A 17,226-nucleotide genomic window follows, 5' to 3' on the forward strand; every position below is an offset into this window, starting at 1 on the left:
GAACACTTTTACACTGTTGGTGGGATTGTAAACTAGTTCAACCATTATGGAAAACAGTATGGCGATTCCTCAAGGATCTAGAACTAGATGTACCATATGACCCAGCCATCCCATTACTGGGGATATACCCAAAGGATTATAAATTATGCTGCTATAAAGACACATGCACACGTATGTTTATTGCAGCACTATTCACAATAGCAAAGACTTGGAATCAACCCAAATGTCCATCAGTGACAGACTGGATTAAGAAAATGTGGCACATATACACCATGGAATACTATGCAGCCATAAAAAAGGATGAGTTTGTGTCCTTTGTAGGGACATGGATGCAGCTGGAAACCATCATTCTTAGCAAACTATCACAAGAACTGAAAACCAAACACCGCATGTTCTCACTCATAGGTGGGAACTGAACAATGAGATCACTTGGACTCAGGAAGGGGAACATCACACACCGGGGCCTACCAACCGGGGAGGGATTGCATTGGGAGTTATACCTGATGTAAATGATGAGTTGATGGGTGCAGCACACCAACATGGCACAAGTATACATATGTAACAAACCTGCACGTTATGCACATGTACCCTACAACTTAAAGTATAATAATAATAAATAAATTTTTAAAAAAAAGAAGCTTCTGCATATGCTCAATGCAAACTCAGCATTGACAAATTTTCCTGGCTCTTTCCCTGAGGAATCTCACAAATAAACCCTGTGATGAGAAGAAAGATTACTCCCACATACACCCAAATCTCCACAGGCTCCAAATACAATGCCTATCAAAAACTACACAAGCAAGTACAAACAGCTCAACAAGACTGCAACAGTGTGTTCACATAGCTCCAGGAGGAAGAGGACCTGGCTAACCTCATCGAGTTAGCCATGTATCTGGATTACACATACATTTCCAGACAAATGTGATGGCGCTTATGATGTACAGAAATTCACTTGTTATGTTGTCATCCTAAATCTTCTATTACTGATACAGTCTCTCAAACACAGCATCTAGTGTACCACTCTGAATCACCAGCTTAATCAATATGTATTAACAACATCTCAAACCAAATATAGTATTTGCTATATAAACCAAATATAGTATTTGCTATATAATAAAGTGGTTTTTTTACTTAGAGTCAGAAAACCTGACTATAATCATTAAATACTGCCTTTTAAGGGAAAGGAGGAGGGCTGGCATAATTCTGTTATAGGAAAATAAGTACAATGCTCCCCCCTCTTCACAAAGACTAGGGGGGAGGGAAGAGGGCGGCCCAAAACATGATTGTCTTCACTGATACTTCTGGGGTCTTAAAGGGTGTAACTGGGAAAAGATGGGTCAGGTCTTTGAGTAAGCAGACGTGGAAGGCTGGGCCTGTTACATGTAAAGGAGAAAGGGAAATGGAGCTTCATCATGGAATTCTAAAGGGCATTTTTGAAACACAGAAAAGCAAGGAATCTTGAAGAGTGAAAGAAGTCTGGCAACTAGCAACATGGCAATGCATGGCCCTCATCTCCTAGGTAAAATCTGCTATTCATGAGAATTACTTAATGGGTCCACTCTATCCATCAGGTGAGGGATTGCCTAAGAACTCTGACTTGACCACTACCCAATCTATGCACCTATACTCTGCTGGTGAGAGTGGAAATCAGTCTAACAATTTTGGAAAACAGTGTGACAATTCCCCAAAACAGAATCACCATTTGACCTAGCAATCCCATTACTGGGTATGTACCTAAAGGAATATAAATTGTTCTACCATAAAGACACATGCACGCATATGTTCATTGCAGCGCTATTCACAGTAGCAAAGACATGGAATCAACCTAAATGCCCATCAATGGTAAACTGGATAAAGAAAATGTGGTAAAATATACCATGCAATACTACGCAGTCATAAAAAAGAATGAGATCATATCCTTTGCAGGAACATGGATGGAGCTGGAGGCCATTATCCTTAGCAAACTAATGCAGGAACAGAAAACCAAATGCTGCATGTTCTCATTAAGTGGGAGCTGAATGATGAGAACACATGGACACAAAGAGGGGAACAACAGACACTGGGGTCTACCAGACAAGGGTAGAAGGAGAGAGAAGATCAGGAAGAATAACGGGTACTAGGCTTTTTACCTGGGTAACAAAATAATCTGTACAACAAACCCCCATTGCACGAGTTTACTCATATAACGAACCTACACATGTATCCCTGAACTTAAAAGTTATCAATCAATCAATCTCATTTGTACCCCATAAATTTATACAAATAAAAAATTTTTTAATTAAAAATCAAGAATTTTTATAAATCTGCTACTTAACACATGTGCCTTGTTTATGTATTTTTAAGAGTAGGTAGTATTATGGCAACGTAGTCCAGGAAAGCAGCACAGCCACAGGAGGAAGGGGAGGCGGAGGTAGGAGGAAGCAGGAATTCAGAGCAGGTAGTCACCAGTGACCTTGGTGACATCTGCGTTATAGTTGCTGCTGCTGGTTGCAACAGCCCATCTGGCCACAGTACATATTTATATGGTTGTATCTACTTTCAGTTGAGTTGTGCATGCTTGCAGACAAACTGGATAACCAAGCTCAGTGATGGTCTATCTGCAGGTAAATTCCACATACCTGTAACCCACCAGATCAAACCAGCACCACGAAACCACGAACAAGCTGGAAGCATTAATCCACTTGCCAAGCACAGCAGTACTGCACCTCTGTGAAAAAGGACATGCTCTAAGACATGTGACGTTAGTAATATTTCATCGTCCTGAATATAAAATAGAAATATACCTCCCACCTCTGGTTACATATAAGAAATAATGTGTGTGGAACAACCAGTGAGATCATGAGAGCCCACTGGGAGCCAATATTATACACATTCAGAACAGAGAAGGAATAAAAACTCCGCCATGAGATCAATGATATCTGCCAACTTATCATGTAAGCGCAGTAACCAAGCTTTCTCAGACTATTAAAGTACAGTCCATGTTGGTCATGTAACATTTTAAATGACTCTGCCAAGAACAAAAAGAAAAGCTCATTGGAATGGTTTCTATTTAGTTTGCTTTTTTTCTTTCTTTCCTCTACCTCAATACTGCTCTTGCCTAGAGTCTCTGCCTTCCCAAAACCAGTGTCAATTTGATAAATAACTGATAGCTGTGTGGCTTTTAAAACAACCACAAATGATTTTATTATTTTGCTATTTTGGCAAAAAGTTGCAAAAGGAGGAAAAAAGAAATTTAACTATACTTTAGAAGGAAACCCAGAAATAATAATAGCTAGAACATAGGACTCATTTAAGTAGCTGTCACATAAATTAAGCTCAAAAACATAACATACACTATATACTAGGCACTATTTTAAGATTTTCCCCTGTAATTATTATTCATTTAATTCTCATGCGCCTGTTAGGTAAATGCTAATATTATCCCCATTTTGCAGAGGAGAATACTGGGGGAAAGAGCACGTAAGTAACCTGCTTGAGGTCAAACACAGTAGCCCACATAGGACTAAGAATCTAAAATGGTCCTCAGGCTCTGAGGTGAGGCTCGTAGCCATATTACTACCTGCTCCTACCTGTGTAAGAATGACCCTGGGGCTCCGGAAGACCAGATGTGAGAAGAGGCCATGAAGGACAGTGTGGATATTTTTCTACTGCCAAATCAACAACAAATATTTTTGAGTGCCCACCATGTGCCAGGCTCTGTTCTAGGTGTTTGGGATGCATCAATGAACAATGATCCCTTTCTCCCACAGAGCTCACATTCTGGTGGGGGAGACTTATAATAAACACCATTAATAAATAATGCAGATAGGGCCAGGCAGAGTGACTCATGACGGTAATACCAGCACTTTGGGAGGCAGAGGGGGGAGGATCGTTTGAGGTCAGGAGTTTGAGACCAGCCTGGACAAAATAGTGAGATCTAATAATAATGAAGATTATCAGAAGGCAGAAAGTGCTACAGAACACTAAGAGTGATGGGGTCACTAGTGTTGGCGTGGGCTAAGGAGAAGCCAGAACATGTGACCAAGACACAGTTTGTCCTCCCTTGTCCTCCCAGGGCCACAGACGACACTGCTCCTTGGTTTTCCAAGGCCTTTCAGCACCTTCGGAGCCTCCCTCTCACCTTTTCCCCATCAAACATACCTATGACCCATTTCCTTAAGTATAATCTGGTGAATTTCAGAAAGCTATTCCTACTATGATGAGGGTGAGCGATGATGGTCTAACGCAACATTTCTCAAGCTGGTTCTGAGAAACACGCCTACTCTGTCAGGCATTAATAGATGTTCTAAAGGATAATTCCATGTTCAAATAACTTTGGGAAACCTCCAAACGTCTCTAATATGCTGATATGCATTGTGAAGTACAAAGAAAGGAAGATTGAAATGCACTATTTCCTCAACCTATTTGATGTAGAAGCATTTTCTTTTTCTCGTTTACATTTCAAGAAACCAGCATCTCACAGGGAAGACGCTGTGTCTTCCCAAACCAGCACAGTTTGGGAAATGCTGGTCTTGTGAGTTGCATTTCCATCTTCAATGTCTCACTCTAATATACAGGATTAGGAAATGTCTGAAAAGCAAACCCTCATTTTATATATGTGAGAAAGTTTCCCCCTGAAGTTTAGTTACATTCTTCTTGTGAGAAAAGCAAGGCCAGAGATGTAACATGATTGGCCCAGAGTTGAATGGTGAGTTTCTCCTGGCTACCAGGACTCACCATTTACAATTAAAATTCTTCCTTTACTCTGCCACAAAACGTATGCTTGTTTTCACAAGTAACTCTGGAAACTAAGCTTTAACACGTAGGAATAAACTTCTTCCTTCCCCTCTGTCCTTTTGTTCCTTTCTTTCTTCCTTCTCTGCCTTCCTCCCAGATATGGAGGAAGATACAGACTCTAAATGAAATAATATTTTCAAACGTCCTTGTTCAGTACTTGGCACAGAGTAAGCAATCAATATTCATTCATTTTCCCATTCCCTGCCCTCAAGGGGCTTAGTATCTGGACAGGAAGAAAGACATTTTTAAAAATCTGTAATACAGAAAAATAAAGTTTCTAACAGATACATATATATGTGTATGTGTGTACACACATATATAACACATATACAAAAATTGATTGATTCAAAGTATTATAGTATGTGGCATAAAGAAGGGATCCCCTGTGATAATAAGAGAAGAATTCACAGAGAAAATGTTTCAGCTGCGTTTTGAATGGAGTAGGGCTTACCAGGACATCAAGACAGTAAAGCAAGCCCAGGCAGTGGGGAGACTGGAACAGTCTGGCACTTCCAGAGAACCGCAAGTGGGTTCGGCTCAAGTGAAGCAGGAGGATAAGATTAGAACGCATTTGTAAAGGTAAGTAGAGGGGCCAGATCCTGCCTCATGTGGGAGAATTGGGGGCAGTATTTTCCCTGTGTATTGTGGGGCAAACTGCTGAGAGCTTATAAGTAAAGGAGTGGTGGAATCAGATTTGCATTTTACAGAGATCATTCTGGAGCCATGTGGAGAAGATTCCGCTAAAGAGAGACAATTAGGAGACAACAGTAATAGCCTGAATGAAAAAATGGTGAGGACTCCACTAAGGCAGATGTGCTTAGGGATAGAGAGGAAGGGTTTAATCTAAAAGAAGTCACAGAACTGAGTTGGAGAAAATGAGGAAGATGGAGAATTCTGGGCGAACTCTTGGTTTCAGGTTTGGATAATGAGGTGGACAGACAAAGTGGACCTGGGCATGGGGGAAGAAGAACATGCGTGGAGGACTGGGAAATACTGAGTTCAGATTTGGACAGGCTGAGGTTGACAAGCCTGTGGGATATGCCCAGATCCCTGCTGGGGAAAGATCCAGTAGGCAGCTGCATGCCTTCAATTGTAAGAATTGAGCACTACAAGAGAGAAAAGTTATCAGAGGCAGATCTTTTAAGAGTTTCTCCAATTTTTTTGCAAGAAGAGATGGTGCCAGTTACAAGAGAAATGATATGTCAGGAAGAGTAGAGAGAGGGTTAATAAGGACAAAACACAAGGACCAACACTTGACTCCAGACTACTAACTCCCTGTGTGTCCCACGGCTGGAACAAGAAAGTACCAGAAGATGCAGGGATCTCCTGGGGCTGCCCTCCTTCGCTGAGAATAGAGATCTGTGCCCCAGGCAGTCAACCTAGTCTCCCCAGGGGACTGTGGTCTTGTCCTACTAAATGCCCATAACCATAACCAGAGAGTCTGGAGGAAATGGCCAGGGAGTGCTGCTCCTCTCCCACCACTGAGAATGTTCTGTGCAAGCATTCCTCGGGATGCCTATGCTGAAGCTCTGGAAACCTCTTATTTAGCTGTGAGCAACCACTGGGCTTCCCACATCTACTTTTCAGCAATCCTTCTGCACAGGGGAAAAGACCCTTCTGGTGCCCTTCTCTCCAGAGCACACAATAATTTCATGCCATATTCTGATATCTAGGGAGAGTGGGTATGAAATATCTGGTTAGCACAGACCTAGCTGTCTGACAAAGGAGGCATTGCTTTCTCCAGGCATAACTGCCAATTTTGTGATTGCTTCCAAACCCAAACTCACCCAAATGGGTTAGGATCTGGCCCTGGATGCGGATGCCCACTCACTGCCCATCTGGAAACAAGAGAGACTTCTCCAAAAACCCAGTGGGTGAGGAACACAAGGCTACCAAAGGCAGCCCCTGCCAGGAGCCAGTTGGGTCTAGAGGCCATCCCCGTGGCTGCCTCACTAGTCTTCTTTTCTTCACGTTTACTGCAGTCACCATCTAGAATTTAAAAATACATATATGGAAAAAGTTTAGTTATATGGAAATTTGCGCTCTATAGTTAGCAGACATTAAGGAAGAAATGGCATTTGGCTTCAAGAAGCTTACTTCAGAAGAGGAGATGAGACATGCAACTAAAATACAAAGCTAAACATGCTGACAGCTATTTAGTGGGAGAGATAATTCCATGCAGGCCAGATAAGGAATGGTTTAAGGCAGAAAACGCATTTTGGAATTCAACAGGTGAAAATGCAGAAAATTATTTGCTTCATGTGAAGTTAAGGCATTGCAGAAAAAGTGTCCGGGAACAAATGTAAAAATTGAGTGGAACATTTCCAGTACACAGGCTGCTTCCTCCCAAAGAACAGGGTTGTCATCTAACCCTCTGTGGATGCAGTGCATTGACTGAGTAGCCACTGTGCACCAACCCCTCTTCCGAGCCCTGTATATTAACTTTATATTAACTCATTTAACTTTCACAACAACTTCATGAAGTAGGCTCTACTATTAATCCTATTTTACAGATTAGAAAACAGGGCAGGATGCAGTGGCTCGTGCCTGTAATCCCTGTACTTTGGGAGGCCGAGGCGGGTGGATCACCTGAGGTCAGGAGTTTGAAACCAGGCTGGTCAACATGGTGAAAACGGTCTGTACTAAAAACACACAAAAAAAATAAATAAATAAAAAGTTAGCCAGGCACAGTAGCAGACACCTGTAATCCCAGCTACTCGGGAGGCAGAGTCAGGAGAATCACTTGAACCTGGGAGGTGGGGGTTGCAGTGAGCCGAGATCGCAACACTGCACTCCAGCCCAGGCAACAAGAGTGAAACTCAGTCTCAAAAACAAGAAAACAGACCCAGAGAGATCAGGTAGCCTTTCCAAGTTCACGCAGCTAGTAAAGAGAACCTAGGAACCTGGGATTAGAGCTTAGGCAGTGTAGCTCCTTGGTACTATTTAGCCAAGAGGTCCAACTCATCACAGTAATGACTTTACACACAAAACTGTAACAACTGGAGAAGATGCCAGCAGGAGGACTCCTTCACAGAAACAGAGAAAGCCTATTGGGCAGACACTTTGTGACCCCCATCCTGCCCTCTACAGGATGGAAGGAAGGTCTTAGGGTCTGACTGTACGGCTGGCAGTCTAATTTCCCAAGAAAGCTTCTCTGACATTAACAGGATCAGAGGGAGGAGGGGCAGAGCTGAGAGCAGTGGGGATGGGATGGAGTGGGAGAGGGCGGTAGTGACAGAAGGGAGACCAGGGGCATGGGGTCTCAGCAGAGAGTTTTGAGGGAAAAGCCATCTAAACTGAATTTGCTGAGTGAAATGCAGTGTATGACAGTGGGTGACCCCACCCCCACACAGGACCCAACAAATCTTCAAAGGAAACTACAAAAAATACTTAATATGCTCAGAGAGGCTGAGAAGGTGCATGATGAACAGTCAGTTTTATAAAGGAAGGCACAGAGCAGAAATGGAGAAAGGGACTGCCAGCCAGGAACTGGGTCACATACATTTAAAACAGAGGCCAGATAGAAAAAAAAGTCAGGAAATGTGAACAGTACCCTGAAGTTCAGATCTTTATCAGGCTGTACCTGTGAAATGGGCTGCCCGAGTCTCTGCCTCTAGATATGAATGTAAAACATATGTTAGGGGACCAGACCGAGTTCTAAGTCTTCTACTATTAATATCATGTGATCAATTTACTGACATAATTTCTCTCTATTCTCATTTCATGCCAAACTAGGGGGCACAGGGGAAATTATACAAGCATTTTGTTTGTGGTGAGCCAATACCCTCTAAACTTCCATTAATCTTGATGTTTCACCTTGTAGTTACAGAAGAACAGTGACTCACTGAGAGTTACACAAAAAGCTAGGAGCAAGTTAACTAGAATCCACTAACACTTCTCCCTTCTTTTTAGAAGAGTCTCGGGTTGGTTTACAAAACAAACTCCAAGCTGGGCATGTTTCTGTCTCAGAGAAAGCTGGCCCCTGGGAGATACAGGTGATTGGAAAGTTGGTATGCATATGCAAGGTTTCCTTTCTTTTCAAGTCTTAGATTTGGAGCTTCAGACCTCTGGAAGAAAAAAACACAGGAAGTTCCAGGGACAGCTATAGGTCACAGAAACTTTCCTTAGTGTTACAGATGTACTAGGGTCAGTGTGGAAGTGGAGGATGGAGAATCCCATCCTAGAGAGCCCTGACCAGGGGGAAGGAGGAGGAAGACAGAGCCGAATGAGAGCTAGGGTATAAGGCCTGGTTCTCGTCTCCCACTGCCACGGTGCTACAAACCAGTGACGGTATTTTATTTTTACCCTCTGTCTGTACAGGCAAGGAAAATGTGCCTGCTGCTTAGCAAATAGCCCACTGGTTGCACCAATTATTATTTCAGAGGAAGAAAAAGCTGAAATATAGATATAATGCAGAAAGATTACTTTTATAGATTTTTTTTCCAAGATGTGGAACATTCACACAGGAAATGTAAGCTCTGCAAAAGAGAAAATTCCAAAGTTACTATATTACCTGTGCCAATACGATCGAGTGTGGCTATGGCAGTTAATGTCAGTATCACTTTGTTGGACATCTGATAACTCCAGATTGGGTTTAGTGAAGTGTACCATATGCGTAGAACAACAAGAACAATCTGTCCTAAAATGAATCCCCAAATTCTGAGGTATCTGTAAGTGCAAAAGTATTTTTAAACACTTTTTATGTGGACTCAATGTACTATGTCCATCATGAATTTCACAGTTTCATAGAATAAGTAGCTGAAATAGTCTTGTTGGTAATCTGCAATAATGAATGTGACTTAGCCTCTATATAGCAACTTAAGCAACTTGCTATAATTCATTAATTTTCAAAACCTTATTGAGATTGATGGCAAGTGTTCATGTCCTTGTTTTGGGAAAAGGAAAAAAAGGAGACTTCAACAAGGCCATATGGAAGGTAAAAACTATAACCTGGAACTCCTGGCCCCAGGTTTCCCTTTGGTAACTGACTATACTTGTTTGTCTATAAGTACATGAAACATTAACCATACCTTTGCAAATGACTTCCTGACCACCAAGTCACAGCTTGCACTATCAGCGAGGAAGATACCCCAAGTGCAAGAACCATCAGTCGAAGTTTGGCATTTGGAGCCTGGAAGGAGGCTATGCTGCCTACAAACAAAATAGGGAGAGCTAAGCAGTTTTGGCAAGCATGGATTGGAACTCCATAATCTGCATTTGATGAATGTTATCTGATACCATCTTTATACTCAGGAAGACATAGTTGGTGTATAATTTTATATATGTATTTAAAATTTTTATTGAAATACAATTCACATATCATAAAAGTCACCATGTTAAAATATACAATTCAATGATTTTTAGTATACTCATAAAGTTGTGCAACAATCACCACTATCAAATTCCAGAAAAATTTCATCACCCCAAGAAGAAGCCACATCCCCATTAGCAGGTCTCTTCTCATTCCCTTCTCTCTACATCCCCTAGCCTCTGGCAACCACTAATCTATTTTCTGTCTCTACGAATTTTTCCTATTCTGGACATTTCGTATTAAATTGTACAATATGTGGCCTTTTGTGACTGCCTTCTTTCTCTTACCATAATGTTTTCAGGGTGCATCCAGGTTGTAGCATGTATCAGTGTTTCATTACTTCTCATAGCTACATAATATTCCATTGCATGTATATACTACAGTATGTTTATCCATTTGTCAGTTGATGGGCATTTAGGTTGTTTCCATTTTGTGGCTCTCATGAATAATGCAGCTATGAAGATTTGTGTACAAGTTTATGTCTGAACAGATGTTTCCATTTTTCTTGGGTATATACCAAGGAATAGAGTTGTTAGATCATATGATAACTGCTTCTGTCACACTTTGCCAAAGCAGCTGTGCCATTTTACATTTCTTACATTTCTACCAGTAATGTGTGAAAGTTCCAATTTCTCCACATCCTTGCCAACACTTATTATTGTCTGTCTTTTTTGATTATAGCCAACCTGGTGGGTCAAAAATAATCTAAATTGATAGGAGTGTGAACTGGTTTAATGGTTACTTACACAGTAATTAACCTTGAATATCTGAGGTGCCGGAAGTGAGATGGCATGTAACGCTCAGACCCTCTCTGTATTTACATAAGAATATCTCAGGACTCTAAAAACAAAGTTGTTTCATATCCCTAAGAAGCATTTGAAGGGAGTTTTAAAGCAAATCATGGCTTACTTCAGCCTCTGTTTAGCAAAAACAAAGCTCAATGGTCACCTGGAGCAGCATTTAGCAGAGAATGGCCACTTCCTCCTCAACTCTGAGTAATGTTCCCTACCTATTTCATATTTCCAAATATAATTCTACTTCTGCTCAAGGTGATAGGTTTTCACGGAGGAAGAAAGTGAAAAGGGAACAGGAAGCATAGAGATAAAATAGAATATCTACCCCAAACTTATTTTATATCACATCCCTTACAGTCACCAGAAGTTACTGGGCCAAAAATGGATTGAAGTAATGGAAACTATCCCAGTTTCCACTCAGTCTGTGGATGTATAGGTAAGGTCCACATAGGCAGCACCAAAGGTAACAAGAAATTACTACCTATGAGATCACTCCCATAAAATCAACTTGAAGTGTGATAAGAAAATGAATCTTGCAAGACTCAGAGCTATGGTGGGTCATGGAAGGATACTGTAAGTCAATGCCAGTTGAAATCAATTACTATATACTCAGTTCAGGATAGGAAACTTCATTTGTTATTTTTGGAGCTGAAAATTTCAAGACCATTTGACACGTCTTCCAATTCCTATGGACACCAACTTTGTAAAGGGCACACTTCTCAGGAGTTTTTACCACTATCCTTCTGAGTCTGAGTTGTTTTAAAAACAAGAGCTCTAGGCCATGAGCAGTGGCTCACACCTATAATCTCAGCATTGTGGGAGGCCAGGGAGAATGGCTTAAGCTCAGGAGTTCAAGACCAGCTGAGCAACATAGCGAGACTTCATCTTTACTGACACAAAACAAAACAAGAGCTCTATACCTTTGTGGGGATCCACAGAAGTCAATGCACTGACTGTGTTGTGCCTTCAGAAAAGTGATGGCAGTGTCATAGTGAAATGTCGCTATGCAACACATGACTGTGAGTATATTTGCAGGATATATTTCTAGAAGTAGAATTTCTGGTGAAATGTGCTTATTTGTAATTTTGATAATACTACTAAATTATTCTCCATAGAGGTTGTGCCAATGGACACGCACCAGCAATGTATGAGTGCCTGTTTCCCCACTCTTACTGCACAGTGCAGTCAGACTATTCTTTGCTGATCTACTTGTCAAACTATAGATAAGCATATCTGTATGTGTATAATTTATGATCTATACATTTGCTTCCATTTTTAAGAACTAATTGTATTTCCTTTCCAGTGAATTGATCAGATCCTGTGCCCCCTTTTCTATTGAGTTGTTGGTCTCTTTTTATTATTGGTTTGTGGGAACTCTATATATTACAGAAATTAGCCCTTTGGCTAAAAGAGTTGCAAGTATTTTTCCTAGTTTCTTGTTTGACTGCTTATTGTGGTGTTTGTCATCATAATCTTCACATTTCTTGTGAATTATTATTTAACAAACTTTTTAAAATGGCTCCTGAGTGTTATGTCACAGTTGGAAAGAAAAACACAATATATTCAAGAGTTGATCAGTTCTTTAAGGTATCTTTCCTCTACTCATTTCAATGATTTTTAGGTCTTTCTAGTCTGGCAAAAACATTGTAAATGTAAAACACATCGACTTTCAGTCTAGTCTTCCAATTACTAAAGCTCTTCTAAGGTAGTAGTAAGGGAAAGAGAAATATTTGATTTTTTAAATTCAAACATTTAGCATTCAAAGAACAGTCTACATAATCTCACTTGATTTTTAACTAAAACAAAAAAACTTAAAGAAACTCTTTTAAATCTTACCGACAGTGATTATCCTCAGCAGGGTTAGCATCCACTTCTTGTTAACCAATTTCCAGAAAGGAGTAATTGTTAGAAATATTGGAGAAAGGAACGCTATACTAAAACTTTCAAGCCCAGTGAGCTCTAGTGTTTGCAAAGGAAAGTAATAGATCATCGGTCCCAGGTCATGGTAGAGAGACCAAGAAATATATCCTACAAAAAAAAAAGTTAAAGAGAGAAAGTGTAACTTCGGCATTGTTTCTAACAATAGTCCTATCCCTCCACTCCAGCCACTCAGGCTGGCCATTCTTCTTTATGACTCTGGCCTGAACTGGGTTCCAGTTGTTTCCACTGACAGGAAACAAAACAAGAGCACTACACCTGTGTAGAGATTCACAGAACTCGCTGCACTGACTGTGTTGTGCCTTAAGAGACCGATGGACAGAAAAGTGATGGCAATTTCCTAGTGAAATGTCACTGTGTAATGCATGACTCTGAGTATATCTGTAGGATATATTCCCAGAAGTGAAATTTCTGGTGAAACGTACATATTCCCCCCCCCCGCCCCCTCACATCAGGCCCTGGTAGAGGATGGCTTCTTGCTGCCATGAGTCTCTCAGCATCCCTTGCTTGTTCCTTTTCCTTGCCCATATGGCTGTAGACAATCTCTTTATTAAGTCCTATTCATTTGGACCATCTGAGTTGAATTTGGCTTCCCATCAGGACCCTGACTGACAAAATTTTCTTACCTACATTGTCCCCTGTATAATGAAAAATATTGTGAGAGTCCAAAAGGGCAGTAAGCAGCAGGACTCCCTCCTACAACCCCAGACTACACCCAAAGCACTTGAGTGAGGCAGCAGTCATTCCCTTGAGTAGAACATTTTCAGTCTAATCCTTAGGAGGCAGTGCAGGGTAGTGGAATACCCAGATCTGAAGTAAGTTGCACCTCTGCCAATAACCGCTGTATAATCTTGAGCAATGATGATAATTAACGCTATGGGCACTTGCCACGCACTAGGATTGGTGCTAAGTGTTAAACACGGAGCATCTGTCTCATTCCTTATACAGCCCCCTATGCTATGAGATGGGTAGTATTTCCACTCGCCTCTTATAAATGCAAAAACTAACTAAGCAAGAACAAAACAACAAGCAAAGCGCTGAGACTCAGAAAGATAAATGAGTACCTAAGGTTACACAAGTAGCAAATGTCAGAGTTGCCATAACTCTAAGCAGCCTGGGTCCAAAGGTAGCCCCTCTAACTACCAGGTGTGGGGACTTTCTACCAACTGACTTTCCAACTCCGCTTCTTAGTCCGCAAAACTTTCAACCCCTTCAGAGTTGTTGGGAGGATTAAGTGAGATCAAATGCACTGAGTACTAGCACCTGAGGTACTTATTGAATGCTAGGCACTGTACATCTCCCAACTTATAGATACAGGCTGAGCCAGAAAAAAAAAAAAAAAAGTCTGAAGCCCTCCTGAGAATTACCAGCTCCCAGAAAATCAAGTTCTCAGGAAGGCGCCCCACCCAGACCAGAGGGATCTTTGTTTTGTAACGAACCTGGGATTCCAGCAATATCCCAAATGTTTGTCTGGGAACTTTCATTTTATTACTCACACAGCTCCGACAGAATTACACCAATAAAATTGTCCTTGGGATTTTGTAAAGCTGGTGAGAGAGCACATGAGACTCGAGTCCGATGCTTTTCGCCAAATGCCCAAGTGTGCAGCCCACACCAGGGCCACTTGTCCTGGGCCCAGTTCACGGCAGCAGCTGCCACCGGGTGTTCACCTACAGCTCCTGGGGAAAACAGGTGCCCCTCTCCTTCTGAATTTTAGAGTTCAGCACTGAATTGTATTAAGTTAAACTTAAAGGCCACGGGTGGGGGTCTTTGGGGACGATACCGGCCTTGCGGGGTCAAGGCCGACACGAGAGGAATTCGCGCTCCTTGGGCACAATCCCAGAGCTGCTGGGAACTCGGGCTACGGCGTCTTCTGCGGGCGCCTCGCAGACTCAGTTTGAACACTCCAGTCTAGGTCTTTTCCTTTATTCCCCTCAGTAGGAAGAGTTCCCAGGGGAAGATAAGCATCTCCACTCTGGGCACGGAGCGCCCTTTTCCTCCTACCCGAACTCAGCCAACCTGGACTAGCGCCGCGGCTCTGGACAGGGCCCGGAGAGCTGGCACCCGCAAACGCGCGGCGAGGCGCTTCAGCTTACCCAGCAGCGACTCCAAGAGGATTTCTCTCCACAGCGAGGGCATCGCCGCGGCGCTGGGCAGCGCTTTCCGGGAAAGCCGTGCGGGCCGGGCCTGCTGCCCTAGCCCTGCGCCCCCAGGTCCCCGCAGCCGCATCCTCCCGTACCTGCGTCCGCGCCCCTAGTCCCCGCGTCCCCTTGCCAAGCGAGCCCCAACAAGCTGGCCCACTTGCTGAACCGAGGCGGGGTGGGGCCGGTCCGCCCGCCCCTTCCCGACCACACCTAGCCTCACCTGCCCGAACCTGGCCTGGCCGGGCGCCACCTGTGCGCGTTGCGCCACCTCGGGCGCCTCTGGTCCCCGCCTTCGCCTACTCGGCGCGAGCCCCAGCGGCACCCTTGGCCGGCGCAGGGGACATGCTTCTCGACTCTGACTCTGCTATCTGGCCAGAACCCGGAGCAGCCCTGGGGATGCAGCTCTGCCAGAGCCCAGGAGGGAGCGAACAAGTGCAACTCCGGACCAGTGGTGCCTTCGTTTAGACGAGGCCCAGAGGGGTGTGCCGCGAGAAGAAAGTAGAGAAGAAGGACAGCTGGAGACCCAGATGGGGACCCTGGAGGAGCAGGTCCTGTACACCGGCTCCGGCTCTCTGGAAGCCTTAGGTGACCACGGGGCGCGAACCCGACCGTAGACATCTTCGGGCCAGGGCGACGCGTCGGAAGCGTGCCGGCAGGGCAAGGGCCACTCTTTCTCAGCTTTGATAGTAAAAATGCAATTTGTTAATTGCCTCCTAGCAAAGGGGCCCAAAATTCTAGCGGCTGCAAGATTTTCTAGGAGGAGAGAAAGTAACTGATGCGAGTGGAAACCCAGCCCTCCCCCGGTTTATGAGTAATGATATTTGAGAGTGCTTATCCTAAAGAGAAGGTGGGAGATGTTCTGATTAATGTGAAGAGTGAACTAGGCCAGCTATTTCTCGCTCAAATGTATCACACCCAGGATGTCTTGAACTTGTTTAAGAACCCCTGAAAGCAATTTATTTTAATGTACTTTAGTTTCTTAAGAAGAGCTTATTGTTTATCAGTTCCAGAAAGTTTGCTCTGAAATTAAACAATGATGGCATGCCCAAAAAGTATTAGAATCACATTAGCAGCAATCATTGCTATTAAATAGGAGTATTGAGCAAAGAGGTTTTGTTTTGTTTGAGACGGAGTCTTGCTCTGTCGCCCAGGCTGGAATGCAGTGGCATAATCTCGGTTCATTGCAACCTCCGCCTCCTGGGTTCAAGCAATTCTCCTGCCTGAGCCTCCTGAGCAGCTGGGACTACAGGCACGCACCACCACGCCCAGATAATTTTTGTATTTTTAGTAAAGATGGAGTTTCACCTTATTGGTCAGGCTGGTCTCAAACTCCTGATCTCGTGATCCACCCACCTTGGCTGCCCAAAGTGCTGGGATTACCAGCGTGAGCCACCATGCCCGGTCAAGTATAGAGTTCTTAATCGGTTAATTACTAGCTAGTACTCTCAATCTCAAGGGAAGATATATAGGTTAATGGAACAGAAGTGAGAGACTGGAGATAAACCCCCTTTTAGGGTCAAATGAGTTTCACAAGCTTGCCAAGACAATTCCACGGGGAAGAGTCTTTTCAAAAAATGATTCTATGACTACTATCTGTATGCAAAAGAATAAAGTTGGATCCATATTTCACATCATACACAAAAATGAACTCTAAATGGATCAAAGACCTAAATGTAAGAGATAAAACTGTAACACTCTTGGAAGAAAATATCAAAGTAAATCTTTGTGATCTTGAATTAGGCAATGGATTCCTATTATATATAAAACACCAAAGCACAAGCAACAAAAGAAATAATAGATAACTTGGAAGTCATTAAAATTAAAAGCTTTTTGCTTCAAAAGACTCCATCAAGAAAGTGAAAAGACAATGTACACAATGGGAGATTTTTTTTATTATTAATATACCTTAATATCTGGGATACATGTGCAGAACGTGCAGGTTTGTTATGTAGGTATACACGTGCCATGGTGGTTTGCTGAACCCATCAACCTATCATCTACATTAGGTATTCCTTTTAATGCTATCCCTCCCCTAACCCCCAACCCCCACCACGACAGACCCAGGTGTGTGATGTTCCCCACCCTGTGGCCATGTGTTCTCATTGTTCAACACCCTCTTATGAGTGAGAACATGGGGGGTTTGGTTTTCTGTTCTTGTGTTAGTTTGCTGAGAATGATGGTTTCCAGCTTCATTCATGTCCCTGCAAAGGACATGAACTCATTCTGTTTCATGGCTGCATAGTATTCTATGGTGTATATGTGC

General features: G+C 42.8%; 1 protein-coding gene across 2 annotated transcripts in view; it reads right to left on the reverse strand.

Annotated features, from left to right (window-relative positions):
- CWH43 (cell wall biogenesis 43 C-terminal homolog) overlaps positions 1 to 15,141 on the reverse strand; it is a 97,822-nt gene extending 82,681 nt beyond the window's left edge. Inside the window, exons 1-6 of one of the 2 annotated variants that reach the window (XM_025385890.1) lie at positions 14,916 to 15,141; positions 12,718 to 12,909; positions 9,807 to 9,927; positions 9,290 to 9,444; positions 6,564 to 6,765; positions 2,619 to 2,707 (exon numbers count right to left, since the gene is read on the reverse strand). In XM_025385890.1, coding sequence (XP_025241675.1) covers positions 2,619 to 2,707; positions 6,564 to 6,765; positions 9,290 to 9,444; positions 9,807 to 9,927; positions 12,718 to 12,909; positions 14,916 to 15,048 — 892 coding nt within the window. In that variant the 5' untranslated portion in view covers positions 15,049 to 15,141. Of the gene's footprint in view, positions 1 to 2,618; positions 2,708 to 6,563; positions 6,766 to 9,289; positions 9,445 to 9,806; positions 9,928 to 12,717; positions 12,910 to 14,602; positions 14,750 to 14,915 lie in introns of those variants that run through there. The other variant, XM_025385891.1, reaches the window with a different exon arrangement.
- Positions 15,142 to 17,226: the final 2,085 nt, after the last annotated feature.

Source organism: Theropithecus gelada, chromosome 5, assembly GCF_003255815.1.
Source record: "Theropithecus gelada isolate Dixy chromosome 5, Tgel_1.0, whole genome shotgun sequence".
In the NCBI taxonomy this organism is placed as follows: domain Eukaryota; kingdom Metazoa; phylum Chordata; class Mammalia; order Primates; family Cercopithecidae; genus Theropithecus; species Theropithecus gelada.